The sequence below is a fragment of the Ambystoma mexicanum genome, chromosome 3p (genome assembly GCF_040938575.1).
Source record: "Ambystoma mexicanum isolate Mex_15411 chromosome 3p, UKY_AmexF1_1, whole genome shotgun sequence".
In the NCBI taxonomy this organism is placed as follows: domain Eukaryota; kingdom Metazoa; phylum Chordata; class Amphibia; order Caudata; family Ambystomatidae; genus Ambystoma; species Ambystoma mexicanum.
The window spans coordinates 733,179,195-733,206,934 of NC_090925.1; the positions used below are offsets into that span (position 1 = coordinate 733,179,195).

Here is a 27,740-nt window from a genome sequence, read left to right on the forward strand (position 1 = left end):
GAGATGGCTTTGGGAGAAAGAGCGTTTTTTGTGATCTCAAGGCCGGAGCTGCTTTTCACTGCTATTAGCAGTCCTGCAGACGGACGGCCTATCGTTGCTCTTTTGGCTGGTGCAATTTCTAGTGAGTATCCGTCTATTGCTGGAGCATCTGCGAGCCAAGTTTCTTAGAGTGCCAAGATGTCATATTCTCCCAGGTTGGTGTCTCCCGGGGTTGTTAGGTGTCTGAAACCCCTAGTGTTCCATGATCCGAGTTTCAGTGAGGCTACTTCTTTTGCATGAGTCGAAGTTTCAGGTCTTGTAGGCCTCACGTCTAACTGCTATTTGCTAGGTTTGGAAATTGAGGGTTTTGGCAGCCATGCCCAGAGTTGTTTGATTGGGCCAAAAGATATTTGGCTGTTTGTTTTTCCTGGGGTCGGTGGAGGATTTGCATGATGGGTTAAGGTAGGTTTTTTTCCAGAACTATTGTGGTTTTTCGTGTCTCGTCCTCCGTATGCGATAAGTTACTTCGCCTCAGTTCTACTGCTCTTGGTGTCATCGTGGGCTTTGTCCTTGAGCGTTTACTTGGAGATGTTTTGTTTTTCATTGCTTGAAAGTGACGGTGATGATGTTGAGACCTAAAGTTGGGCTGGCAGTTCTCTGGCTTCCTTTCTCGTAGGTTATTTGCTGGGGCTCGTTTTAGCATTGTATATTCAGTGATGTTAAGACCTTGTTTTAGTAGGGTTTCAGAGTCTGTGTTAGATAGAGTTAAACTTGATGACTCCTTTATGTGGATGTATGCTTTGGCTTTTCTAGCAATGTGGTATGGTTCCACAAGCGTAATGTCCTGCGGAGTCAGTCGTTTGAGGTCTTTGGTGTTTTTCAGAATCTTCATGATAGTACCTCTATTTAGGGTTAGCGTTTCTTCGTTTGCTTCTGATTGTTCCATTTTTAGGATAATCCTTTTGTTGGCCTTATGAAGGGGACTGTGGACTGATCGGGTTTTGTTTTGTGGTCTTTTTTCTTTGCTTTGCTCTTGATAGGCTTGGCCTCTTTGTTTTTTCATTTCAGCCGGCCCTTGAGGTTCAGGTTTGTCATTGGAGGTTCTGTATTTAAAGGACGATAGTTCTGGGTTTTTTTGTCGTGTTGCTTCTTTCAGAGGGCGATCTGTAATCAAAAGGATTTGGGTAGTGCTTGTTGAACTGTTTCTTCTGCATTTTTTTGGTTGGTTTTCCTTTTCAAAGGTGCATACCGATGTTGGTTTACATGCCCTTGGGGATTTGTTGTCTCGTGTTTCTGGCGAAGAGTGGAGAGTAATGTTCATTGAACTTTTGTCCGCCATAAAGTCTTCAATAGATCTTGGAGATTTTTGTGTTTTGTTGGCGGGTGTTCCGCTAGGGTTTAGCGTTGTGCTTTTCTGGTAATTGAATACCAAATAGTTTTGTTTATCGGTGGGAGCACTTTTTAGGGTGGTATGAGAGGGATTTGGCTGATCGGTGAGGATGCAAGATTGATCGTTTGATTTCCGTTCATGAGCGGTGCTCTTTGGCCCTGCCAGGGATTTTCTGTTTTTTTTGGTGGCAGAAGTTTCTTGGCTTCCAGAGAATACAAATTGAACTGGTCCTTGTTATGGATCGGTTTGCGTGTAAGCGCAGGAGCTCATTGGCCTGGGTGCCACCCTTTCAGTTTTGTCTGATTCTTGACTTGGGATTTCAGAGTTGAGACAAACTTTGTTTGTTTTTGCGCTATTTTCTTTTGCAGTGATGAAGCCCTCGATGAAGATTAACTTTGTGTTCATCATAGCAATTAGCGTAGTGTGATCTTTTAATGTCTCGTTAAGAGACTCGTAAAGTTTCCCAAATGGTGTTAGACCTATCGTGATGGCCGACATTATCGTCGTCAGGTCTGTTTTTTTTGTGAGAGTTTCTTTGGCCATTACAGAGTGGTCCGATTGGTTTCTACTTAGGACCTCAAAGGAAGAATCTTGGGGGGCCCTCTGCTCCTGGTGGTGGTTCGATGGCCGAGATTCTCGTGCAAAATGTGGGAGAGAGGATCTTCTCGCTGGTCTTTGTGCGCCGTAGAGCAGCCACTCTGCATCAGCGGATATTCTGGGGTGTTGAAGGATAGGAGCTTTAGGCTTATGAAAGACTTCTGGGTGGTCCGGCGTAGATGTTGTTTGGTTACGTTGGCAACAGGCCTCCGAGCTTTCGTGAGCTATTTGGGTTTCAGGAGTAGGGCGTAGGTCAATTTCAGGGACTCCCTGGTCCTTACCTGGGGGAGTTTGGGAAGGTTGAGTTGTAGTTTGAGACTCCAAAAGGAGGGGAGGTTCAGCTAACCCCTTTGCAGTTTTTAGATCAAATGACGAGGCTCGAGGGCACAGTTTGCAGCTGAGTTTTCTTGTGTGTCAGTAGACCAACTGATGTTGTGATTGTCAGGCGCCCTGCTGACTTTAGAGATCGAGGCAGTCTTTCTTGTTTTCACTGCTGGTTGAAGATCAGTCATGGCCTCGAGGATCTCGTCATCTGTAAGTTCCGTAAGCACCACATGCTTTCTTTTCCCTTGTCTAGCAAACAATTCTTTTAAAGAGTTGCAAATCATGGTTTTGGGGGTGACTCCCACTGGCGCTCTTTGGCCAGGTCTTTTGGCATTTTTTTGCCCAGTTTTTTTTGTGGTTTTTTTGAGTTATTTAATTCGCCATTGAGGATCTGGGCACTTGTCTTTTTCTTTGTCTGGGGGATTGATTTGGGGTCGTAAATGTTTCCCACTCCTCTAATGCATCAGGAGGGACGATAGATTTATGGGCTTCAGACGCTTTTTCCACGTATGGATCTGCAATGTTGCTGGACTCCACCGGGGGAGCTCGCGAGTCCATGTTGGAGTCGGACTCGCTCGTGTGAGAGCAGCTGGCTGGATCTGCGTTCCGCGGGCGAGGCGAGCAAGGGGATTACCCGCGTGTATCTGGGCACAGATCGCCATGGTTGAGTCGATCACTGCCTCGCCACTGCAACGAGCCCTCCGTTGCTGGAGGTGACGCCGACTTCTCAGCCTGGGTCGTGGCAGGAGGGCAGAGGCTCGCCGATTCGTGAGGGCTTCTCTGCTCCAAGCGGACATTCGCGGTAAGTGGGAGTGCTGTCACGATGCCCGCTCCCGGGGAGCCGGCTCAGGCCCTGCGTCCCCGAAAGCGGACATCAAGTCCCTGGGGAAGGTCCCAGCAACCCTTTATAGGGGCCCTTTAGACAGCGTCCTGGCGCCTATGGCGCCAGGCTCATAGAAAATGTCAGTCCTGGCGCCATAGGCGCCAGGCTCATTATGAAAGTGTTTGGGTGCACTTACCTGATGCAGACCATGCTGCAGAACCCCAGCCTCCTTGAGGCCTGAAAGGAACTACTTTACCTGTGGGACTCATTTACCACCCGGGCGTGGTCGGGGAAGGATACATACCTGATTGGAGGAAGGACACATTCTAGAAACTTCTTCCAAGGCTATTTAAACCACACCCGATCAGCCACACGTGCTTTGCGTTGTTCTGCATCTAGCAGCTGGACGCTCACCGTGTCTGCTCCTGCATCTTGACTTCTGCCACACCTGCCAGCATCCTGAATCACCTGCAAAGGAAGGGAACAAGAGAACAGGAGAAGGAAAAGGCCTCACCTGCTAAATCTGCATCCCAGAGACATTTCGCCGACAATCCTGAAAAGGAAGACATTTATTTTTAAAAGCACATTACATCGATCGCTGCAGCGCCGCATTCTACTCACCTTTACAGGGCGCCTCCATGTTCAGCAGCGACCATCCGGATTCGCAGTCGCGCCCCCGCGCCTAGGCCGAAAAAGACAAGAACAAAGGTGAGAGAAAGAAGGGAAAAGGGAAGCTAAAACTCCATGTCAAGACTTACCTGTTGGGTCATTCCCTTTTCATTTCGGGTCCGCGCCGCATCCAGGCATTTTCGGACCCCGGCCCCTAAGGGGAAAAAGACATCAGCGTTAATGAGTGAATGAAAAGACATTACCAAAACACTCATTAAAGACTTACCTGATTTCCACAAGGATTTCACCGCTCACCTCGGGTCGGTGCCTGTTCCCCGGCATTCCGTACCCCGGCCCCTATGGGGAAAAAGACACTAGCATTAGAACATTAATGCATGGACACAAGGGGAACCACTTATAGAAAAACTTACCTGGAAGCCAAGCAAGTTTGGTTCTCACCCATCCGAAAATCCAGTGACGTAACTGGATACCAACGCGCCCCTGCATCAGAAGCAGGATGGAGAGCTCGTCCTTCCAGACCCTAAGGTGAGACGCTACGGGGAAGCACAGGAGGGTGAGAGGGGTAAGTGGGAGGCCGATTGCACTACCCCGCAGACAGTTAACCCCCTATTCTCACCTACAGAAGGATACTTCTGCGAGTAAGACAAGCCAGATCTGGGGCCCGGTCCAGTCCGTCTTCCGAACCCTGCGCATCACCTTAGACGAGGTCACAGCAGCGCGAACCAGGCCAGCGCCCCCGTGGGAGTCAGGTGAGCGTTACAGAACGCAAAGCCTTCCTACAAATTCCCACCCAGGTGCTATGGAAACTTCTGAGACTGATCAGTTGGCCCAATTACTGGGGGCATTACGGGCCGAAGTACATGCCGCTCGTCAAGAGACTAATGCCCTCAAGAGGGAATTAATAATATCAAAGGAAAGAACTGATGACCTGGCCAGACAGCTTTTGCAAGGTCAAGCTGGACAAACTCCTCTACCCTGTTCCGGAGGGAACCCCGCTCCTGTGGTTCCCAGTAACACTGTGCAGATTAATTTACCTGGAAACAGGCCGCTGGCCCCACCTGAACGCTTTGCTGGGGACCCCAAACGATTCGCCGTATTCATGAATCAGTGTCGTTTGCACTTCCTATGCAGACCTGGGGCCTTCCCTAATGATCAGACCAAAGTAGCCTTTGTATTGTCATATCACAGCGGCTGCGCTGCCGATTGGTCAGTTCCACTGGTTGCTCAAGATGACCCGATTCTCCGTGATTTTCAAGGATTTCAAGCAAGCATGGAAAGGTTATTTGCTCGACACTCTCAGGGGCAGGCTCTGGATGATGAACTTCTATCCCTGCGACAGGGCAATCAGGATCTCCTATCCTATATTGCAACCTTTAATAGACTAATTGTGGAAACGGGATGGTCAGAGGATAAAAGAGTCACGTTATTTTATCGAGGTCTACGCGGAGAACTTAAAGATGTCTTGGCCCAAGTTGTAAATCCGCCCCAAGAATGCACAGAATATATAGACTTAGTGGTCCAATTGGATCACAGACTTCAAAACAGAAAAACAGATCGGTCCAGGTTTGAGACCCGAGTGTTGGTCAAGACCCACGCTAACCCCAAGGGAGTTGATGTCTCTGAGCCTATGCAAATTGGAGGGGTTAAAGAACCCTTAACTCAAAAGGAACGTGAAAGGAGGCGGCAGTTAAAATTATGTCTCTATTGTGGGAACTCTGGACACTTTCTACGAGATTGCCCAGCAAAACCGCCCCGAAAAGCGGTAGGAGCTGCTGATAAAAACCATGAAAACTCTGTTTCGAGAAATGACTCAGCCCGACAAGCGTAGGGGTCCGCTTGCCGAGCTTGAAAACTAACTCTCAGACCTCGCATTTCATTGTGCCAATGGTTCTCGTAGATCCAGAAAAGCCTAAGCGGTTGCATGCAATAAAGGCATACATCGATAGTGGGGCTATTGGAAACTATGTGGATCGTGAATTGTCCTCTAGGATTAACTTCCCTCTCCGTCCTAAAACCAGCAAAGATGTCATCACCACAGTCGATGGAACTGAAATTGCCTCTGGACCGGTAACACATTCCACTACTGGGGTGACTCTTATTGGTCCTGACGGCCATCGGGAGGCAGTTGTGTTTGATGTAATCAAGGCTCCACAGTTTCAGGTTATTCTTGGAATTCCTTGGTTAGAGACACATAATCCTCGAATTGATTGGCAAGCTAAGAGAATAACCTTCCCGGATTGTGCACAAACATGCTACCCAGAAAGCCTGAAGATTAATCTAGCATCTGTAACCTCTGCCTCCATGCAATTACCTCCGGAATACCAGGACTTTCAGGACGTCTTCCAAAAGGAACAGGCCAACATGTTACCTCCTCACCGATCGTACGATTGCCAAATCGATCTGGTGCCCGGTGCACAACCCCCTTGTAGCAGGATTTATGCCCTTACCGAACCTGAGGACCTGCATTTGAGACAATATTTGGATCAATACCTCGCCAATGGTTTTATTCGCCCGTCAAAGTCCCCGGCATCATCGGCTTTGTTCTTCGTGCCTAAAAAAGAAGGCAACCTTAGAACTTGTATCGATTACCGCGCATTGAACCAGATAACGGTTAAAAACCGTTATCCTCTGCCTCTGATTCCTGAACTCCTTGACCAGGTGAAGGACGCTTGCATATACACCAAGTTAGATCTCCGGGGGGCATATCATCTGGTGCGAGTAAAAGAAGGCGACGAATGGAAAACAGCCTTCCGTACAAAATATGGATTATTCGAATACCAGGTAATGCCGTTCGGGTTGTGCAATGCGCCTGCTGCCTTCCAATTCTTCATGAATGATGTCCTTCGGGAACTCATCGATGTTTGTGTTGTCGTCTATATCGATGACATTCTAGTGTACTCCTCTTCGGAATCTGATCACAGAAAACACGTTAGGGCAGTTCTGGAAAAACTGCGCCAACACAAACTATTTGCTAAACTGGAGAAATGTGTTTTCCATACCACAGAAGTTGAGTTTCTCGGTTTCATCCTGACACCCAAAGGAGTCCGAATGGACTCAAGAAAAGTGGATGCCATCCTCAAATGGCCAACACCTAGCTCTGTAAAAGGGGTTCAAAGCATGCTCGGCTTTGCCAATTTCTATCGCAGGTTTATCCCGGAATTTTCATGCATAGTACAACCCATTACTGCACTCTTGAGGAAAAATAAACGTTTTGAATGGTCTGAAGAAGCCGAGCAGGCCTTCCAGGATTTAAAAGCTAAGTTTACCTCCGCACCTATATTGAAACACCCACGTCCAGATCTCCCGTATGTCGTCGAAACTGACGCATCCAGCCTAGCCATGGGAGCAGTTCTGTCTCAAAGAGATCCTGAAACCAACCAACTGCATCCCGTAGCATTTTGGTCCAGAAAATTCTCGGCACCAGAGATTAATTACGCAATCACTGACAAAGAACTGTTAGCCATAAAGTCCGCTTTTAAAGCCTGGCGGCATTACCTGCTTGGCGCTCGACATACCATCACGGTGATCACTGATCACCGGAATTTACAGTATTTAAAAACCGCCAAGGCTCAGTCATCACGGCAGCTCCGATGGGCTTTGTTTTTCGCTGAATTTGATTTCGTGATTACCTATCGACCTTGCTGCAAGAACGGCAAAGCAGACACCTTATCCCGAATTGGAATGGGAGAATCTGATACAAACTCAGAACCAGTACCAATAATTCCCGAACAGAGAATTCTAGGCATGACTTCGTTACAGACGCTTGAAGACATTCAAGTCAGAGTGAAAAAACTCCTGGACCCTACAGTCCTACAGGATTGGATACAAAAGTGATCAGACTTTACCATAGATAATGGTTTACCTTATTACCAAGGACGCTTATTCCTGCCGCACAAGGATTTACACAAACTAGTTATTTCAGGTTATCATGATACATTAATAGAGGGACACCCCGGTATTTCCAAGACAATGGAAAAGGTGAAACGACAATTCTGGTGGCCCTCTTGGCGAAAAGATGTTAAATCTTTTGTGATGTCCTGTGGTGTTTGCGCCCAAAATAAAGGTCAAAAGAAAAGACCAGCCGGTCTCCTTCAACCTCTAGACATACCGCCAGCACCCTGGCACACCCTATCAATGGATTTTATTACGGACTTGCCTCCTTGTTCGGGATACAATACCATTCTGGTAATTGTGGATTTGTTTTCCAAAATGGCCCACTTCATTCCTTTGAAAGGTTTACCTTCAGCTTCTGTCCTAGCCAAAGAATTCCTCGAAAATATTGTTCGGCTACATGGATTCCCATCTATACTAATCTCTGACCGGGGAAGCCAATTCATTTCCCACTTCTGGCGCAAATGTTGTCAAATGGCACAAATCGACATAAGATTATCGACCAGTCACCACCCTCAGACCGATGGTCAGACCGAGAGGACAAATCAGACCCTTGAGCAGTACTTACGGTGTATGTTACAGCAATCTGAAAGCAACTGGAAAGACATTCTTTGGATAGCCGAATACACATATAATAATTCGGTACACTCTGGAACTGGCCATAGTCCTTTTTATACCTTGTTTGGACATCACCCTCAAACCTCGACTCACCTCAGTACCTCGGAGTGCCCGCAGTAGAACATCTGCATTCTACCACAACCCGAGCCTTCAAAGAGGCAACCACGCATTTACAACAAGCCAAGAGAAAATACAAGGAGAATGCTGACCTACATCGGAGTGAAGCACCTCCGTATCAGATTGGGGATCAAGTGTGGTTAGCTACCAGACATTTACCGCTCAAAGGGCCTCGAACTTTTAACCCAAAATATCTGGGACCTTATTCTATTACGGCAATAATTAACCCAGTAGCGGTTAAACTTGATTTACCAGCTAGTATGCAAATTCACCCTGTTTTTCATGTGTCACTTCTGAAACCAGTGGTCCCCGGAACCCGACTACTCAAACCTCCAGAACCTATTCAAATAGATGGGGAACCCGAATTCAAAGTGTAGAACATTTTAGATTCAAAAATGTTTAGGTCAAAGCTTTTCTACCTAATTGATTGGAAGGGGTACGGACCTCAGGAGAGGTCGTGGGAACCCAGTGACCATGTGCGTGCACCTCGATTAGTCAGGAAATTCCACCGACTCTTCCCAAACAAACCAAAACCCCCAGAGGGAACAACCTTGGGAGGGGCCTTGGGGGGGAGTGCTGTCACGATGCCCGCTCCCGGGGAGCCGGCTCAGGCCCTGCGTCCCCGAAAGCGGACATCAAGTCCCTGGGGAAGGTCCCAGCAACCCCTTATAGGGGCCCTTTGGACAGCGTCCTGGCGCCTATGGCGCCAGGCTCATAGAAAACGTCAGTCCTGGCGCCATAGGCGCCAGGCTCATTATGAAAGTGTTTGGGTGCACTTACCTGATGCAGACCATGCTGCAGAACCCCGGCCTCCTTGAGGCCTGAAAGGAACTACTTTACCTGTGGGACTCATTTACCACCCGGGCGTGGTCGGGGAAGGATACATACCTGATTGGTGGAAGGACACATTCTAGAAACTTCTTCCAAGGCTATTTAAACCACACCCGATCAGCCACACGTGCTTTGCGTTGTTCTGCATCTAGCAGCTGGACGCTCACCGTGTCTGCTCCTGCATCTTGACTTCTGCCACACCTGCCAGCATCCTGAATCACCTGCAAAGGAAGGGAACAAGAGAACAGGAGAAGGAAAAGGCCTCACCTGCTAAATCTGCATCCCAGAGACATTTCGCCGACAATCCTGAAAAGGAAGACATTTATTTTTAAAAGCACATTACATCGATCGCTGCAGCGCCGCATTCTACTCACCTTTACAGGGCGCCTCCATGTTCAGCAGCGACCATCCGGATTCGCAGTCGCGCCCCCGCGCCTAGGCCGAAAAAGACAAGAACAAAGGTGAGAGAAAGAAGGGAAAAGGGAAGCTAAAACTCCATGTCAAGACTTACCTGTTGGGTCATTCCCTTTTCATTTCGGGTCCGCGCCGCATCCAGGCATTTTCGGACCCCGGCCCCTAAGGGGAAAAAGACATCAGCGTTAATGAGTGAATGAAATGACATTACCAAAACACTCATTAAAGACTTACCTGATTTCCACAAGGATTTCACCGCTCACCTCGGGTCGGTGCCTGTTCCCCGGCATTCCGTACCCCGGCCCCTATGGGGAAAAAGACACTAGCATTAGAACATTAATGCATGGACACAAGGGGAACCACTTATAGAAAAACTTACCTGGAAGCCAAGCAAGTTTGGTTCTCACCCATCCGAAAATCCAGTGATGTAACTGGATACCAACGCGCCCCTGCATCAGAAGCAGGATGGAGAGCTCGTCCTTCCAGACCCTGAGGTGAGACGCTACGGGGAAGCACAGGAGGGTGAGAGGGGTAAGTGGGAGGCCGATTGCATTACCCCGCAGACAGTTAACCCCCTATTCTCACCTACAGAAGGATACTTCTGCGAGTCAGACAAGCCAGATCTGGGGCCAGGTCCAGTCCGTCTTCCGAACCCTGCGCATCACCTTAGACGAGGTCACAGCAGCGCGAACCAGGCCAGCGCCCTCGTGGGAGTCAGGTGAGCGTTACAGAACGCAAAGCCTTCCTACAAATTCCCACCCAGGTGCTATGGAAACTTCTGAGACTGATCAGTTGGCCCAATTACTGGGGGCATTACGGGCCGAAGTACATGCCGCTCGTCAAGAGACTAATGCCCTCAAGAGGGAATTAATAATATCAAAGGAAAGAACTGATGACCTGGCCAGACAGCTTTTGCAAGTTCAAGCTGGACAAACTCCTCTACCCTGTTCCGGAGGGAACCCCGCTCCTGTGGTTCCCAGTAACCCTGTGCAGATTAATTTACCTGGAAACATGCCGCTGGCCCCACCTGAACGCTTTGCTGGGGACCCCAAACGATTCGCCGTATTCATGAATCAGTGTTGTTTGCACTTCCTATGCAGACCTGGGGCCTTCCCTAATGATCAGACCAAAGTAGCCTTTGTATTGTCATATCTCAGCGGCTGCGCTGCCGATTGGTCAGTTCCACTGGTTGCTCAAGATCACCCTGGCCAGACAGCTTTTGCAAGGTCAAGCTGGACAAACTCCTCTACCCTGTTCCGGAGGGAACCCCTCTCCTGTGGTTCCTAGTAACCCTGTGCAGATTAATTTACCTGGAAACATGCCGCTGGCCCCACCTGAACGCTTTGCTGGGGACCCCAAACGATTCGCCGTATTCATGAATCAGTGTTGTTTGCACTTCCTATGCAGACCTGGGGCCTTCCCTAATGATCAGACCAAAGTAGCCTTTGTATTGTCATATCTCAGCGGCTGCGCTGCCGATTGGTCAGTCCACTGGTTGCTCAAGATCACCCGATTCTCCATGATTTTCAAGGATTTCAAGCAAGCATGGAAAGGTTATTTGCTCGACACTCTCAGGGGCAGGCTCTGGATGACAAACTTCTATCCCTGCGACAGGGCAATCAGGACCTCCTATCCTATATTGCAACCTTTAATAGACTAATTGTGGAAACGGGATGGCCAGAGGATAAAAGAGTCACTTTATTTTATCGAGGTCTACGCGGAGAATTTAAAGATGTCTTGGCCCAAGTTGTAAATCCGCCCCAAGAATGCACAGAATATATAGACTTAGTGGTCCAATTGGATCGCAGACTTCAAAACAGAAAAACAGATCGGTCTGCCACTTCCTGACCATGCCCCGGCTCCCGTGGAGGTGTTTCCCTCGTGGCCAGTCCTCCGACTGGCCGCACTGGGAAGCCTGCAACACTGGGCATGGGCTGGGTGTTCGGAGCATTTCCCCCGTTTGCAGCGTTTCCAACGTTATTTTCTTTGTGTTCGAAAGTGGTTGTTGTGGGAGCTTCGGCATTGTAGCTTGACCTTTGAATTTTAGGCTTTTGTAGGTTCGTAGTTTCCATGAGGGGGGTGTGAGATTCAGCCCCGAGATGTTGCCCCTTCTTGGGGGATTTCTGCATAATCGCTGCCGCTTTTTTTAGGCGCTGTGTCCCGCTTGATGTAAAGCTTGATGTAGAGCTTTGGCAGAGGCCGATCAGGGTGGAGTTTGTGGGCAGCAGAGCTTGCGGTCTAAGTTTAACCGGGTGTTTTGGCGTAAACAAGAGACTTGAGCGCTGTTGGAGTTGGCGCAAACTTCTGAGGCGCATTTTTTCATCTTCGGTTTCCTCATTGGAGGTGTCTGGGCACCATTGTTGCCGGAGGTCAGGGGCTCATGCCATGTCTCTGCCAGTCCTGACAGGGACTGCAGAGACTGCTACTGACTCTGCTGTGACTCCGTGCATAGATGGGGTTATTCTGCCTGTGGACTTGAATGTATTGAACAGATATGTCAGTTGAGGTATTAATTCAGTTGCAAATGTTTTGTAAAATGCTGCTGCATAGCCGCCTGGATCTGGAGCCTTATTAGATGGTAGATTAGCTATCACCCTCCTTACTTCATCTTCCGTTATTTCCCTGCTAAGCATCTCCTGTGCCTCCCTCCAAATTCTACGCGTTGTCACCTTTTCTAGGAATTCCGCTTGTAGTAGGGCTTGAGGGTTTTGAGATGTATACAGGGTTTCGTAGAACTTTGCTAATGTTTCCTAGATGTCCCCCGCATGCGTGACCCATCCTCCTGTTTCCGTTTCCAAAGCCATAATTGCATTTTCTGATTTCGCCCCCTCAGTAAACACGTTAAGAGCGCATCTGCTTTATTTGCTTTAGCGTATTTTTGACAGACGGTGAGCAATGCCCCCTCTGCCCTTTTTGTTCAGAGGACCTCTAATTGTCCTAGTGCCCATCTATACTCCCTCATGGCCAACCTAGTCGGGGTTGTTCCTGCCCATTACCTTGCTGCCTCCACCTCCGTTTCCAGCTGTGCTTCCAGCGCTTTCAGCTGTTTTTCCCTCTGCGCCTTTGCCGCTATCAATTCCCCCCTGAGTGTGGCTTTGGAAGCATCCCATCTTGTGCCTTCCCTTGTTTCCCACCTCCTGTTAGATTCGAAGAAGCTTTTAATTTTTCCTTCCATCTCCTGTCTAATTACTGGGTCCCTCAGTAGTGACTTTGGGTATTTCCATCCCCACGCCCCTCTTTCCTTGCCCCCTAGATCCATTTGGATGGATATGATCTTGTGGTCCGCTAATCCGATTGGACCTGTCTCCACATCCCGGAACCTTCCCACCAAGCCCGTTGACACCCAGACATAATCTATTCTAGATTGCGATCCGTGGACTCCCGATAGAAAAGTGTAGCCCTCCTCATCCCTCATCAGCTCCCACCAGGCATCCCGTAACCCCCCCTCTCGATCCTGCCCTTAGCTCTGCCGACATCACTGCACCCCCTCCCCTCACGGAGCCCCCGTTCTATCCCGCCCCCTATCCCACGCTATATTTAGGTCTCCCATCAGGATTATTTGACCCTGTGCGTTGTCCTCCAGTATCCCCAGGAAGCGCCTCCCAAACTGCTCCTGGCCTGAATTTGGGGCATACACTACTGCCATGGTGTAGGGAAGGTCCTGATATGTCCCCTGGCCTCCTTGTCCCGCAGGACTTCTGTTACTCTAAAGTCCACTGTATTTTTTATGGCTAAGGCCATCCCCTCCCACCCCCTGTTTTGTGTTTCCCTGAGGCGTGCAGGATCAGGTCAAACCTCTGCAGCCTTAATCGCCCCTGGTCTTTGTGCATGAGGTTTGTTTCTTGCAACCCCAGGATATCCGGCCCCTCTTTTCTCTTAAATTGTTCCAGTTTTTTCCTCTTTAGGGGAGTATTGAGGCCCCTGAAGTTATGGGTTATTGATTTGTCCATGTCCCTTGCTTACTGATGACCCCCTGAGAGATTACCCCATGTCCCCCTTTGCTCAGTCCCACCCCCTGGCTCTCCCCCTTCACTGTCCCCATCTGCCTCCCTGCCCTCCCCCCGATTCCCCTCCCCCTGGAAGAACTTGCCCTTCCCGCCCCATCTGCTCGACTGCTTCAGGCATCCTCGCCCTTCTGATTTCAAGAGGGTTGCTCCCCCCCCCAGCTCTGTTACCACCTTTAGAGGCCCACCACCCCTAGTTTGCTTCTTTTGGTTAGGGCTCCTATGCCCCTGTTCCTATTTCCCCGACAGTTTCCTTGTTCCTCTCCTTCAGCGTAGTTTGCTTCCACTCGGTCCCCTTCTCCTTTTCTCCCCCACCGTTGTCCACTCCCACGGTCTTGGCCTTGGCCTATTGTCTATAGCCCACTCTCCGTTTCCTGAGGGGCCCTCTTCTAATTCCATTTGCAGGACGTCAGCTCCTTCTTGTGCCGACGTGATGCGTTTCTGACCTCCTTCCCAATCGAATACCAGGTTCAACGAGAAGGTCCATTTGTATCGTATTCCGCGCCCATTGAGTACTTTTAGCACTGGACCCATCTGCCGTCTCTTTATCAGCGTGCTGCTTGCTAGGTCTTGATACAACGCTATTTGTTGGCCTTTGTACGTAATTGGCTCCATCTTCCTTGCCGCCTGGAGCACTCGTTCTGGGCGTAACTAGTGAATGCGGCCAGCACATCCCTCGGTCTTGCGGCAGGGCCTTTCACCAATCTTCCTACTGTGTGAACGCGATCTAGTTCAATTCTGTCTGGGGATACCTTCCCCAGGATCTCAGCGAAGATCGTCTGAACTTCCAACTTCAGTTCCTTATCTGAGACCGATTCCGGCAGCATTTTCACTCTTATATTGATCCTGTGGGACCTGTTTTCCATATCTTCCATCTGGATCTACAATTTCTGAGTGGCTACGTTAAGTCGCTCTATGGCTTCACCGTTAGCCGTTGTCTCCTTGTCCACTTCTTGTATACCCCTTTCCAGGAGGTCCGTCTTTTCACCCAATTGTCTTATGTCCTGCCTGATCTCGACTAGGGCTTCGTTCAGGTCTGATCGCATGAGTTGGAATTGATCCTGGAACGTTTTGGCTAGATCGGTCTGCAGCGCTTGTATTTCCTTCAAAAACTCCTGCCTCGACACCGGGACTGCTCCCTGCGTGTCCTCAAAGGCGCTCTGCTCATTCATCCCATCTTGTCTGCCCTTGGTCACTTCTCTAATGTCCTGTTTTGGCCACATAGAGTGGAGAATGCCTGGCATGTTACTCAAGATCTGGGCTGACTTTCCGACTCTCCCCTTGGATTTTGTTGTCATGGCTCTCTCCCATACGTTATGGGCCTTTGCCGATTCTCTGGGTCTCTCAGGTGACGTTTCACGTGGGTACTTCTTATTAGGGTCAGTGGTCTATCCCTCAGGTCTTTGGCTTCTCAGTGGGCTCTCCCCCTCCGCTAGTTTCCAGCAGCCTCTACCAAGTCCTTGCGCCCCTCTTGGCCTGCTTAGGCCTGATCAACAAGGCAGTCCCCTTGTCTTCCTTGCAGTTCTCGACACAGCCCTGTCGCCTCTACTTGTCGGGGCTGCAGCCGCTCTCCTCCTTATACCTTGGCCCCTGGATTATTCTGTGGTGAGGCCGGAGGCAGAATCTATTGGCAGAGGGCCTCGGTTCTTGGCTCCTGCCTCCGTTGCCCCCTGTTGTGCCTCACGGAGGGCCCGCTTCTCCGTTTAAGGCAGGGTGGCCTTAGCACCTGCCTGCCGATATGTGTGTGGGGGGGGGATTGGTCCTTCTGGGTCATTCCTGCTCCCATCCCGGGCAGTGCCTCCATTTTCCCAGCTGACTGGGGTACCTCCTGCCCCCAATTTGCATCTCGGTAGCCCCTCACTCACCGTTTCCCCTCCTTCTGCACCGATGGAGCCTCCGGCAGCTGCTCGGCTCCCCTTCTGGGCCGCGGTACCTGTCTCCTTCCCGCTCTACTGCACTGTGTTCCTGACGTTGATGCTATGCGGGGTGGCGTCTCCGGTCTCTGCGACCTGCTGGTGCGCCCTTGCACCACTTCTCCACCGATCACTCAAGCTACAATCCCGCCTCGTGTCCGTGGGCTATGCGGCTCTTCACGCTTCACTTCTCGGCCACTCCAGGTGCGGCCGCAGGTGCCTCTCTCTGGCTGGAGGTCACGTCCTTTGCCTGTTCCTCTCTGGGGCGTGGGGTCTGGCTGGTGCCCTTCCGCTCAGGGCTCTGCTTACAGCCTTTATCTGGGCGTGCGGGTCCGTCTCCGCTCCGGCACTCGTGCTGAGCGACTGCCTCCTTCTCTTTCCCGGCTTCTGCATCTGTTGCTGGGCAGGCAGCTCTTCCTCAGCCTCCCTGCCCAGGGCCGGCTTGGTTTGTCGGGCCGGGCCACGCCGTGTGTGTGGAGCGTGATGCTTTCCGTTTCGCCCCCCACCTTTTCTCAGTCTGCTACTGTTGCGGGGGCAATCTCGACACTTTGTTCGGGAGGCTGGTGGGGTGTAGGAATGCCTTAAACCAGCTGAAGGTCGGGAGCGAGCAGTTGGCACGTCTACACCGTGCCGGCGGCCATCTTGGAATCCCCCGTGGGATTTTAAGCCATAGTCATTATTTCATAAAGCATGCAAGATTATGCACTCATCACCCGCATTCACATTTTTTTAAAGGGACAAAAGTCCCTACTGATAGACTCCCCTTCGTCTCATCAATTTCTAAATGGATCCCATTGTAATGTTCTGTGCCAGGACAATGAGAGTGCTGAGCAGGAGCCAGCGAGACCCATTTCCCATTTGACACCCTGTGAGGGTGCCAAACATGAGAGGTGTCCTACTGCCAAATGTCTAAAAGAGCCACTGGGGTGGGGGGTGAGAGGGGGGGGAAGCTGCCCCTTTTTCCCCCAATGCCACTGGGTAACTGGAATCTAAATTCCTCGCCTCCAAACACAACATCTGAAAATCGGGATATTCCATAGGGTTTGATCTGGAGGTATTTCACCCTCAGTGTTGGCCACAAACACTTGCAAAAAAAAACAAAAAAAAAAAGTTCTGGCAGGGGTCTCCAGTGGAATCTTCTTGAACGATTTTTCCCCTAACTTATTGTTTCTGCGCATCCACAGTTGCACACCAGCCACTTAGGGCCCGATTCTGATGAGGGCGCAGTGAGTGTGGTAAACACCATGCTTCACTGCGCCTTTTCTTGACGACCAGGTACTGTGCTTATTCTGTGGTGGTCCTCTGCGTTGGCACAGAGGACGACACAGAAGTGTCATAAACTGTTTGCAATCTGCCTGTTTTTGGAATTACGGGCGGATCTCAAGTTTTCAGCATTTTCGTAAAATTGAGTTAGAATCGCTATTTAACGAAAGTGCTGCCGAAAACACCCATTGAATGACCTTGGTCATGAGGTTTAAACCTACACGTGAGAAGCCTTGTAAAACAAATTGCTTCAATGTCATGTAATGATGACAACGTATGGTGCAATATACAAAGAATCGTCTGTGAAATCCTAAATGGCCGAGTGAGTTACGATAATGAGCACTACATAATAATGTTACTTCTTTACCTCAATGACTAAAAATGAGGCATGTTAACACCTGAAATAAACAAATGAACCATTTGATGTGTAGATAAATCACTGTGGCGTCTGTTATTACTACGTGTGTTAAAACGGTTCCATGTGATAATGTTCCCTTCAAAATAAAAAAAATGGCCCAAAAATGGCCCCCGCTCCACCTGTCCTTATATATATATATATATATATTTCTGAGGCTTGTGGAATCTGCTTAGATCACATGCTGTGCATAGGCCGACATCTAGTGGAAGCTGCGGAGTATTACAGTTTGTTTTTCGAAACTTGAAAATGGGCGTCGACACAGGGCGTGCCAGTAATACTATCCCTAGTGTGACGTCCACTGTACCCAAGATCCCTCACGCGTCTAGGATCCTCAGATTGTTTTTTTCCGCCATACTGGTCGGAAGCATTTTGCAGAGTCCCCTGGCCTTAGCCATACTTTTGCTAGAATTTAAAATAATAATCTATTGACATCCTTCCCCACCCCAACTTCGAACTTCGACACTCGACGCCGGCTGGAGAAGAAATCGACCGTCGGCTGCTGCACGACGGATTTGGGCCTCGGAAGGCCGCTGGCCTCAGCCCAGGCCTGGTAGGCCGCTGGCCTCGGCCCTGCAAGTAGGGAGAGTGGGGGGTGGTACATACTCTACACTCTTGGTATATAGGTACACCTTATACATTTCCTACACTTAACAGCCCGCTGCCTCAAGATGCATAAGGAGGGTACCCCTTTTCAATTCTGCCCCAAGTGCAATCGCGAATACCCTTGGGTCGACAGGCACGCCACGTGCAATCTCTGCTTGCCGAGGGACCATCCCGAAGCGAACTGCAGAGCGTGTAGTAGGTTTAAACCTAAGACACTTAAGGACCGTTCGACGAAGCGTTGGGCCCACCACGCCAGGCAGGTGGCCATGGCAGCGGAGGGCGCCTTCAGAGATGGCAGCGACGCCGTACTTTTGGACGGCGAGGGCATTACGGCGTCGAAAGACAGCCGAGCGCAGGTCCCCGACCTCGGAAGGTCGTCCGGCAGGGCGGTTATGGGGAAGACCCCCAGCGACACAAGCGCTTCACATACTACACACACTAAACACACTAAGTCCAACCGAGACTCGACGACGTCGAGTTCTCGGAAAGAGGCACAGACAGAACGGTCCGATTCGGTGTCCTCTGGGCGCTCTCGATCAAGATCGCCGCATGACTCCAGGCAATCATCCACTCTTGCCAAGAGTGCCTCGCTCCCTAGGCTAACAGAAGTTCGATCGTCGGAAGACGAAGACGACTTCCACCCCCAGGCCGCGCTCCAGGAGTCGGAGACCGCAATTAAAGCCAGCGAGGCCCCACGCACGAAGGACAGGGACACCTCTCCCGATCCTCGACGCCAGGCATCGAAAAACTCCGGAGCCACTAAGGGACAGGGAAAACATTTTTCTACGTACGGGGAGGTGGGAAAACAGCAGAAGAAACTACCTGTACATTCTTCCACACATGTGAAACACTCCACCCCCCGTAAACAGACAGACAAGCCCAGGTCTGCTGATAGGTCCACAACCAGCAAAGCTACTCAGGATAAATCCCATAGACTTGCTGAGAGAGTCATTCCCAGTTCCAAAAAATGGTCCAGTGAAGACATAGATAGGGTCATGTCAAGAATGTCTTCTTTGGCTGATTTTTATGATAAAAATCCAGAACATTTCCTCTCGTATGATCCACAAGGGGCCACACCCTCAGGCTCTACTGATCCTATCCCCCCGAGTAAGAAGGCCCGGTTTGAAACTCCGATGAGGTCTGAACCCTTCGAGGTACAAACTTACGCAACACCATACTCACGGTATCAAGGAGAGGCTTCCTTTTGTGAAGACCAAGAATTTGGTATGATAGTAGAGCAAACCGGAACGGCCTACTATGGGGATGATGAGGACCAGGAAGAAGAAGAGGATGACCCGGAAACATACAGAGTAGATTCCCCGGTAGAGAACGAAGCCCCGGTTACCGACTCCCCGGTCGATAACCAACCCCTCCTAAATGAGGTTCTCGCTCGCGCAGCAGAACATTTCCACATTGACACCCACGGTGTACAGGAAGAAAGGGACTTCGCAGAAGAGTTAGTGGGAGAAAGGAGGCCTGTTGCCCAGACCATCCCTATCCTTAAATCCATTCAGCGGAGAATAGATCCGTCCCTGGTGAACACAAACCTCACCAGAGCAGTCAATCCCAGGGTTGAAAAACTTTTCAGGGCCGAACAGTCTGACCCTCTCTATATAAGAGGACATCTGAAGCCAGACTCCCTAGTTGTCACCAACACTCGTAAGAGGGCTGGGACACCCTTGTCTTCGTCTGAAGCTCCTCCCGACAAGGAGAGCAAAAAACTATACGGTTTCGGCAGGAAGGTAGCCTCAACGTCTGCCTATCAAGCAAGGATTGCTAACTCCACCACCCTGTTGGCCAGCTACAACTGCCATCAGTGGGAAGAAGTTGCGGCTCTCATAGCCTCTGCTCCTGAACCGTTAAAGGGCCAATTAGCTCGGATTTCCACAGAGGGTAGAGCCGTGTGTGGTTGCATTTTGAAAGCAACCTTCGACGCCGCGGACAACGCAGGCAGATTGATAGCAGAAGGTACAGTTATCAAGAGACATGCGTGGTTACGGCAGTCTGGTTTTAAGGCAGAAACTCAGGCATCATTGTTAGACAAACCGGTGGAAGCCGATCTGTTGTTTGGTAAGGCGGTCGAAGACGCACTGAAAAATGCCAAGGACGAATAAGAGACACTCAAATCCCTTGGCCAGTTAACCAATAAACCCCCTAACCAGAGAGGGAATAGTAATTTTCGTCGCCCACGCGGCCAAAATTCCCAGAGAGGATCTAACTATTCCCAGGGGCAGGGTACACAGTGGAACAACAACCAACAGTCTACCCAGGGTTACGGCAGAGGTAATAGGAGAGGTCGTGGTAAAGGCAGAGGCAGCCCCAGCAAGGGAGGCGGCACGCCTCCACCAAAGCAGTGACGCTCAGTTCAGGGTCCCTTCTCACGCAACCCCAGTAGGGGGACGCATTTCAAACTTCACCCAGGCTTGGGAAGGGATCACATCAGACAGATGGGTGCTGTCAACAGTATCCACAGGATATTGTATAGAGCTACTGCAGCGTCCCTGGAACCATCCTCCACGACAAAGAGTACACTCAGAAGATTCTCCTCGAGGAGATCGCCATTCTTCTACAAAAGGACGCGATAGAACTCGTCCCGGGACACCAGGTAAACAAGGGTATTTATTCAACTTACTTCCTTGTGCCAAAGAAAGACTTGACAATGCGCCCAGTATTGGACTTACGGCCTGCCAACAACTATGTCAAGCCCCAAAAATGTCGTATGACCACGCTACAAGAGGTAATCCCCCTCCTAAAAAGGGGGATTACATGGCAACCTTGGATATGAAAGATGCTTATTTTCATATTTCCATGTTCCCAGCGCACAGAAAGTACTTGCACTTCAAGGTGGACAGTCGCCACTACCAATTCAAGGTACTGCCCTTCGGGATAGCTTCAGCACCAAGGGTATTCACCAAGGGTATATATATATGGGATACATTACTCACCGTAATCGTATTTCTGATGCTTGTATCTGCTTAGATTCACATGCTGTGCATAGGCCGACATCTAGTGGAAGCTGCGGAGTATTACAGTTTGTTTTTGGAAACTCGAAAATGGGCGTCGACACAGGGCGTGCCAGTAATACTATCCCTAGTGGGACGTCCACTGTAACCAAGATCCCTCACATGTCTAGGATCCTCAGATTGTATTTTTTCTGACATGAGGTAGCATGAGGAGTAGCGTGAGTACAGATAATCCAAGCAGATAGACAGAAAGGTAAGACTACAAGCAATCATGCGCCTTCTCTCGGAGGGGAGGAAGGGTGGGTCGAATGTGAATCTAAGCAGATACAAGCATCAGAAATACGGTTACGGTGAGTAATGTATCCCTTCTGAGGCTTGTGGAATCTGCTTAGATCACATGCTGTGCATAGATTAGCGAGCAGTACCAGAAGAAGGAGGTGGGATGTGAGAAGGGTCATGAGCAAATAAGTGTCTTAGAACCGCTTGTCCCACTTGTGTATCTGCCTTGGACTGGGTGTCAATGCAGTAATGCTGAGTAAAAGTGTGATAGAGCTCCAAGTAGCTGCTTTGCAAATGGTGTCAAGGGCTACATTTGCAATGAAAGCCAGAGTGGCCCCAATGCCTCTAGTAGAGTGGGCCCTTGGCGTAAAAGGCAGAGTCTTTTCAGAGAGTGAGTAACACAGCTGGATACAGTTAATAATCCACTTCGAGATGGCACCTTTAGAGACGCGATCCCCCTCTCTGCCTTTAGCTACGGAGACAAACAGTTGATCTGTTTTTCTTAGCGGTCTGGTTTTATTTACATAGTAGAGGACCGCCCTTCGCACATCTAGGGTGTGTAGTTTCACCTCAGCCGAGCTTTGCGGGTTCTGGAAGAAAGCCGGAAGCTCGATGGACTGGTTTACATGGAATTTTGATATAAATTTAGGTGAGAACCTAGGGTGTGTGCGTAAAACCAGTTTGTCTTTATGGATAGTAAAGAAGGGATCCTGCACTGACAGAGCCTGAATTTCACTGACCCTTCTTATAGAAGTAATAGCTACTAAGAAGGCCTTTTTATAAGTCAGGTGTTTGAGACTGCTTTTATGCATGGGTTCGAAAGGGGGGCCCATGAGCTTGGCTAGCACCACATTAAGGTCCCACCCTGGTGGTGGGTTTGAAATAGGATGGTGAAGTCTCTTTACTCCTTCCATGAAGGCTTTAACTACTGGTACTTTCCACCACGAAACCTTGCTATGGGAAGTGGTGTAAGCCGAGAGGGCTGCCAGGTGTACTTTCAGTGAGTTAAAAACCAATCCTGCATCTAGCAGGTGGAGCATGTATGTAACAATAGTGGAAGGAGTGCAATCAACCGAGTTGATTTGTCTACTCTGGCACCAGATAACAAACCTTTTCCGCTTGTCAAAGTAACAGTGCCTTGTGTTTGGTTTCCTAGATTCCTTTAGGATGTCCATACACCTCTGTGGCAAATTGAGGTGTCCAAACTCTATGACCTCAGGAGCCATGCTGCCAGGTTCATTGAGTTGGGTTGCTGGTGCACTGTTTGACCTTGGTGCTGGGACAGTAGGTTGTACCAGGCTGGAAGTTTAATGGGCTTGCACACCGCCATCCTGCGTAGGTGTGGGAACCACGGTTGTCTTGCCCACATGGGAGCAACTAGGACAAGCGTCATCTACTCCCTGTTCATCTTGTTCACAAATTTCCTGATGAGAGGAGTTGGTGGAAAAGCGTACGCAAACATCCCTGACCAGTTCATCCACAGGGCGTTCCCCTGGGAGTCTGGTTGGGGGAACCTGGATGCAAATCTTGGGCATTGTCTGTTTTCGCTTGTGGTGAATAAGTCTATAGTGGGGAAACCCCATGAGAGAAGATATCTTCTACGACCTCTCTGTGAAGAACCCATTCGTGTTCCTCTGGGAGGGAGTCTCTGCTCAGAGCATCCGCTAGGGAATTGAGCTCCCCTGGAACATGTTGTGATGACAGGAAGATGTTCCGTCTAAGTGCCCATATCCAGATTTTCTGGGCAAGCTTGGACAGATTTGGCGAGTGAGTCCCTCCTTGCTTGTTCAGGTAGAACATGGCTGTAGTGCTGTCCGTCCGGATTTGCACTGACAGGTTTAGTAGATGGGGCTCGAACGCCTGAAGCGCTCTGAATACTGCCAGAAGCTCTAGCAGGTTGATGTGGTTCTTGGCCACTGAGTGAGACCAGAGACCCTGAGCTGTGTGGTGGAGATGGTGAGCTCCCCACCCCGTCAGTCATGCATCTGTAGTGACTACTGCCTGTACTTCGGGATCGTAAAAGTGTTTTCCCTGTGCGAGATTCTCTCTTGTCCACCAGTGAAGGCTTTGTACCAGTGTTGGCGAAACGACCACTAGATCGCCCCACTGACCACTTGCCTGAGACCACTTTTTCGCCAACCATTCCTGCATGGGACGCATGCGCAGGCGCGCGTGGGGAACCAGGTAAATGCATGAGGCCATCATGCCCAGTAAACGCATTGCTTTGCATACCGTTATTTGTTGACCGGACTGATAATGCGGAATTTGCAGTAGTATATTTCGAATTCTTTCTTCTGAAGGAAAGGTCAACCCCTCCTGGGTATCCAGGATTGCTCCTAGGAATTGTTTTGAGGTGCTTGGCACCAGGCTTGACTTCTTCTCGTGAGCCAGTCGTCCAGATAAGGGTACACTGGGATTGCCTCCCTGCGTAGGTGTGTATATATATATATATATATATATATATATATATATGGTCACGCGTGCGTGCGTGCGTGCGTGCGTGCGTGCGTGCGTGCGTACGTACATATACATACATGTATTGGCCATGCCAGATATTTTATTTGATACTTTTGTGGTGGGGTCATGATTGTGAACATTGCATGTGTTTCTTATATCACCAAATATGTCACACCAGCCCGTTCTTAATGCAAATTAATTGGTGAGCAAGCAACACATATCACAACAAGTTCAAAGGCTGTCACTGCACTTCTCTCCTTTTTAATTCCAGTTATTAGCCGAAGCACCTGCTTGTAAAATCAACTCAAGTTCAGAAATATTAAGTTTTATGAGACAAACTCCGGAGAATCACGCGTACTTTTCCCTGAGGGAGTTCAGCGCCCTTGCCACTGCAATCCTGTGTGTCACGCCTCCATAATAGCCAAAGTGCAATGAGCGGACCGCCTCCAAAGGAGGCAGTGTATATGTGTGACAAGGTTACACTGTTGCTAATGTGGAGGAGCTACACCAGAATGAACATGCACGCTAACGGTTTCCGAAATTGCTGGTTGCCAGCCAATCCTAGCAACCGGTGCACAGGTTTCTAAAGGGGCGCTTTCTGCGCTCCCTCGGAAATATCCGACATCATGAGAATAGGTATGAATTACTGAACATGTCAGTAACCCGTAATATGACTTTTTCTGTAATTAACACCTCGTTCACAATAGGGCCCTTAGTGTCGCACCACTGGTATCCATAGGACGTGCATGTTAACAAACGCTGTGTGGTATATCAACAAACGCTGCGCATGGCTGAGGATGGGCCTGAATGCACAACGAAACTATGGCTTTCGTGCATATGTGGGAACACTGGTCATCCTGTGTCTCGCTGTAATGCAGGTGTTCTGGACTACAACTCCCAGGAGCCCTCGCAATTGACTATACTGGATTGGGTTGATGGGAGGTTGTCCATCATGACTATGTACTGTAGGTGTGTATATAATGGTATCAGAGACTGGCATTGTCCACACTCATGTTCTCTCATTGTCTTCCCCAAGCAGAGCCTGTGACGGGTGAGCACACGCGGTCCCGCCGCTGTCTGGACTGGCTCTGCGGCCTCAGCGCCTCTGCCGCCGAACCCGGAATGGAGCCCACTAAGGAGGAGCAGGAGGCCGAGGTGCGGCGACTGACCGACATCAGCGAGGACCCCACCTGGGCCAAGGTGGTCAACATCAATGCTTTCATCATGATGAGCTGCGCCATTTTCCTCTGGGCCTACTATGCCTGAGCTCGGAGCACGCCCTCTTCGTCCTACCTGCGGGTCCCGGTCGGGATCGTCACAGAGTATCATTTAGTTTGATAAAGCACTCTCAAGAAATACTCCCAGGGACTTTTAGCAGGCCAACTATAAAATACGGAAAATGTAGGCTCCCATTGCATATATGTTTTGCTTCCATTGTGCCAGACAGTGGAGCATTTGTGCATATTTTCGTGCGTGGAAATCATTGCTAACTGACCTAAAAGTAAAGAAACTGTGACTCATTGCCCAACCTGGAACCTACCCTTACTCTCAGGGAACCAAAAGTGGAAATGTGTTTCCGAGTGGTTCCAGATTACACTGTGCAAGTGTATGTAGCGTGCAAGACCAACATCTCTCACGACAGAGCTCTCAAGTGTCCCCATTCCATGCATGAATAGGCCCTCCAGTGGTCGTTTTTACTGTGCATTGTGGGTCGTGTGGTGCTGATTTTAAAATGAGAAAATCGAAACCTCAAGTCCCAGAATACAAAGCATGAAACCAGGATTTGAGCAGCTGCTCAAGCATAGCATGGAGAAACTTGAGGGCTCTCTCTAAGGAGAGCTAGGGGGGCGTGTCCTCCCACAAAGAAAGCGTAACATATAACATTGGCTTGCTAAGAGTGAGAACAAACCTACTCAAAGCTTTATCACAAATTCTTCACTCCAAGAAGCTGTGGGGGAAGACGCGGGTGGGGGAGAGAGGGCCAGAGGAGCAAAAAAGCAGACAGCATCCATCTTAGTTTGCTGATGTAGCACTTACGCTTGCCCTGATTTTGCTTCAAAGTGCTAAAGGTGATGAGACCAGAGGGGGAGGGGATTGGAGAGGAACACTATGTGCTGTTATGATGATTAGGTTATGGTGAAAGAGCATCGTCGACAGGGGGAGTTTATAAATGACAAACATTAACAAAGTGCAATGGCCCTAAAACACGGTGGGCCTTATTCATGGAATTGTTTGCACGGTGCAGAGTGACTTTTCACTGGTGCAAGATGCAAAGTGGCTTTTCACTGGTGCAAAGTGGCTTTTCACTGGTCCATTAATCAGGGTTTTTGTTGGACGTGCACAGTCACTTTTCACTGCTCTGCTGATTCATGGAGCAGTGCAAAGTGTATTTGTGCAGTGTAAAGTCACTTTGCACTGAAAGAATACACTTTGCTGTGCTCCGTGAAGCGGGGTGTTTGTTGGAAGCCACTTTGTACCAGTGAAAAGTCACTTTGCACCATGCAAAAAATTCCATGAATCACACCCTATGGGAGGGAAAGGTCATTTTTAAACAGGCGGTGTAGGCAATGGAGGCATAAAAGCAAGGTGCAAGGCTTCTACGCCTCCATTTCCCGCTCCAGCCCGTTTATGAGTGCACACAAGGCGGAGAAGGGGCAGGACTTCCTCCTCCATCAAGTGTGTATCCTCCATTTTAAGTAGGCGTAAAAGGAATGGCTTCTATGGGATGCACTGCAAGTTAGCGCCTGCTAAACAGAAGGCGGGTGCCATTGAAACCCATTAGAAAACTCCATCTGCAAAGCGTGATTTGCGGGCAGTGTTTACTTTTACTCATCAGTTGGAAGCAAGACCACGCAGAGCAACAGAGGTTCGAATCCCGGATCTGCGCTTAGAAACCGAACTCGGGTATGGTATTAGGTGCGTTATACCCCCCCCCACCTTTCCTCTCTCCTCTCGTTCTACGCTCCCCCCCCCCCTCAAATCTGCAGATCTCTTCCTACTCACTGTTCCTCCTTCTCCTTGTGCCCGTTGCTCCTCTACACTGGAAGTCTCTACCTCTCTCTATCCGCTCCAATGCCTCTTACTCCTCCTTCTGTTCCTCCTTCTCCTTGTGCCCGTTGCCCCTCTACACTGGAAGACTCCACCTCTCTCTATCCGCTCCAATGCCTCTTACTCCTCCTTCTGTTCCTCCTTGAAAGCTCATCTTCTGCACTCCTCGTCCTGTTAACCTTGCTTCCCTCTTACTCTCCCTCTGTTTAGTGTCTCTTATACACTCCTATGCAAATTGTTCTATATATTGTTTTTGATGTTTTGTCTCATGTTTTACAATTATGCTTCCATTTTATTCTAATGTATTCTTGTTTAATGTAAAGCGCTTTGGCGTAAAGTGCTTTATAAACCTAATAAATACAAATAAAAATTATAATAATAAAATGTTTAAAACTGCATGCATGGGAGCCAGCAGCACATCAGTACTAAGGTGACGGTCCCCTGCAGGCAGTCAGCATTTTTCTAATAAAAATGACCTTGTAAATGTCTGCTAGTCCCAATCCTGACCTTCAAACTGAGTTCAAAGAGACGTATGTGGGTACAGTGCACCCAAAGTTGCAAAAGCTGACAACAGAGCATTACGTTGGTGGATTGAAGCAAACGTGAGAGGATTGTGAGGCAGTCACTTAGGGAAAGTGAACACTGGCTGACATTAACGGGACACGCATTATCTGTCCTGCCTGCTAGACTTGGGAGTGTGACGCAGCAGGGCGCCTGTGAAGAGACATGTCTCCTTGGGTGGGAGGCTGTCAGAAGTCTCCCCGCTGCAAGCTTCAGCCAGTGCAGCTGCACAGTGACAGGTTTTAGGTCATGTGTATTGAAGCGTGTTATAAATACGCCACTAAGAAAAAAATAAAAAATAAATAACAATTACGCAACCATTCCTGTAACAGCGCCCCGATGCCAGCGGGCTGTGTGAGCGCTTTAAAAATGCAAATAAATAAAAAATAAATAAATAAGGTCTATAACCAAAGGTAAAGAGAGTTGGGGAGGGGATCTGCCTGAGCCCCCGCCCACCTCTTGACAGGGCCTGTTCGCCGGCCCTGTCACAACCTTAAAAATTAAGAAAGTAAAGCAAATCTTCTCAAGTATAACATGTAATACTGTAAGGATAGTGGTGTGTACATTTTCTTTGCAGAGCATATTACCACAGGTATGGTATTCTATTTTTTCTATCC

General features: G+C 49.4%; 1 protein-coding gene across 3 annotated transcripts in view; it reads left to right on the forward strand.

Annotated features, from left to right (window-relative positions):
- SLC5A2 (solute carrier family 5 member 2) overlaps positions 1–27,050 on the forward strand; it is a 168,252-nt gene extending 141,202 nt beyond the window's left edge. For 2 of the 3 annotated variants that reach the window (XM_069651605.1, XM_069651603.1), the window contains exon 15: positions 24,551–27,050. In XM_069651605.1, the coding sequence (XP_069507706.1) occupies positions 24,551–24,780 (230 nt within the window). In that variant the 3' untranslated portion in view covers positions 24,781–27,050. The remainder of the gene's footprint in view (positions 1–24,550) is intronic. The other variant, XM_069651604.1, reaches the window with a different exon arrangement.
- Positions 27,051–27,740: the final 690 nt, after the last annotated feature.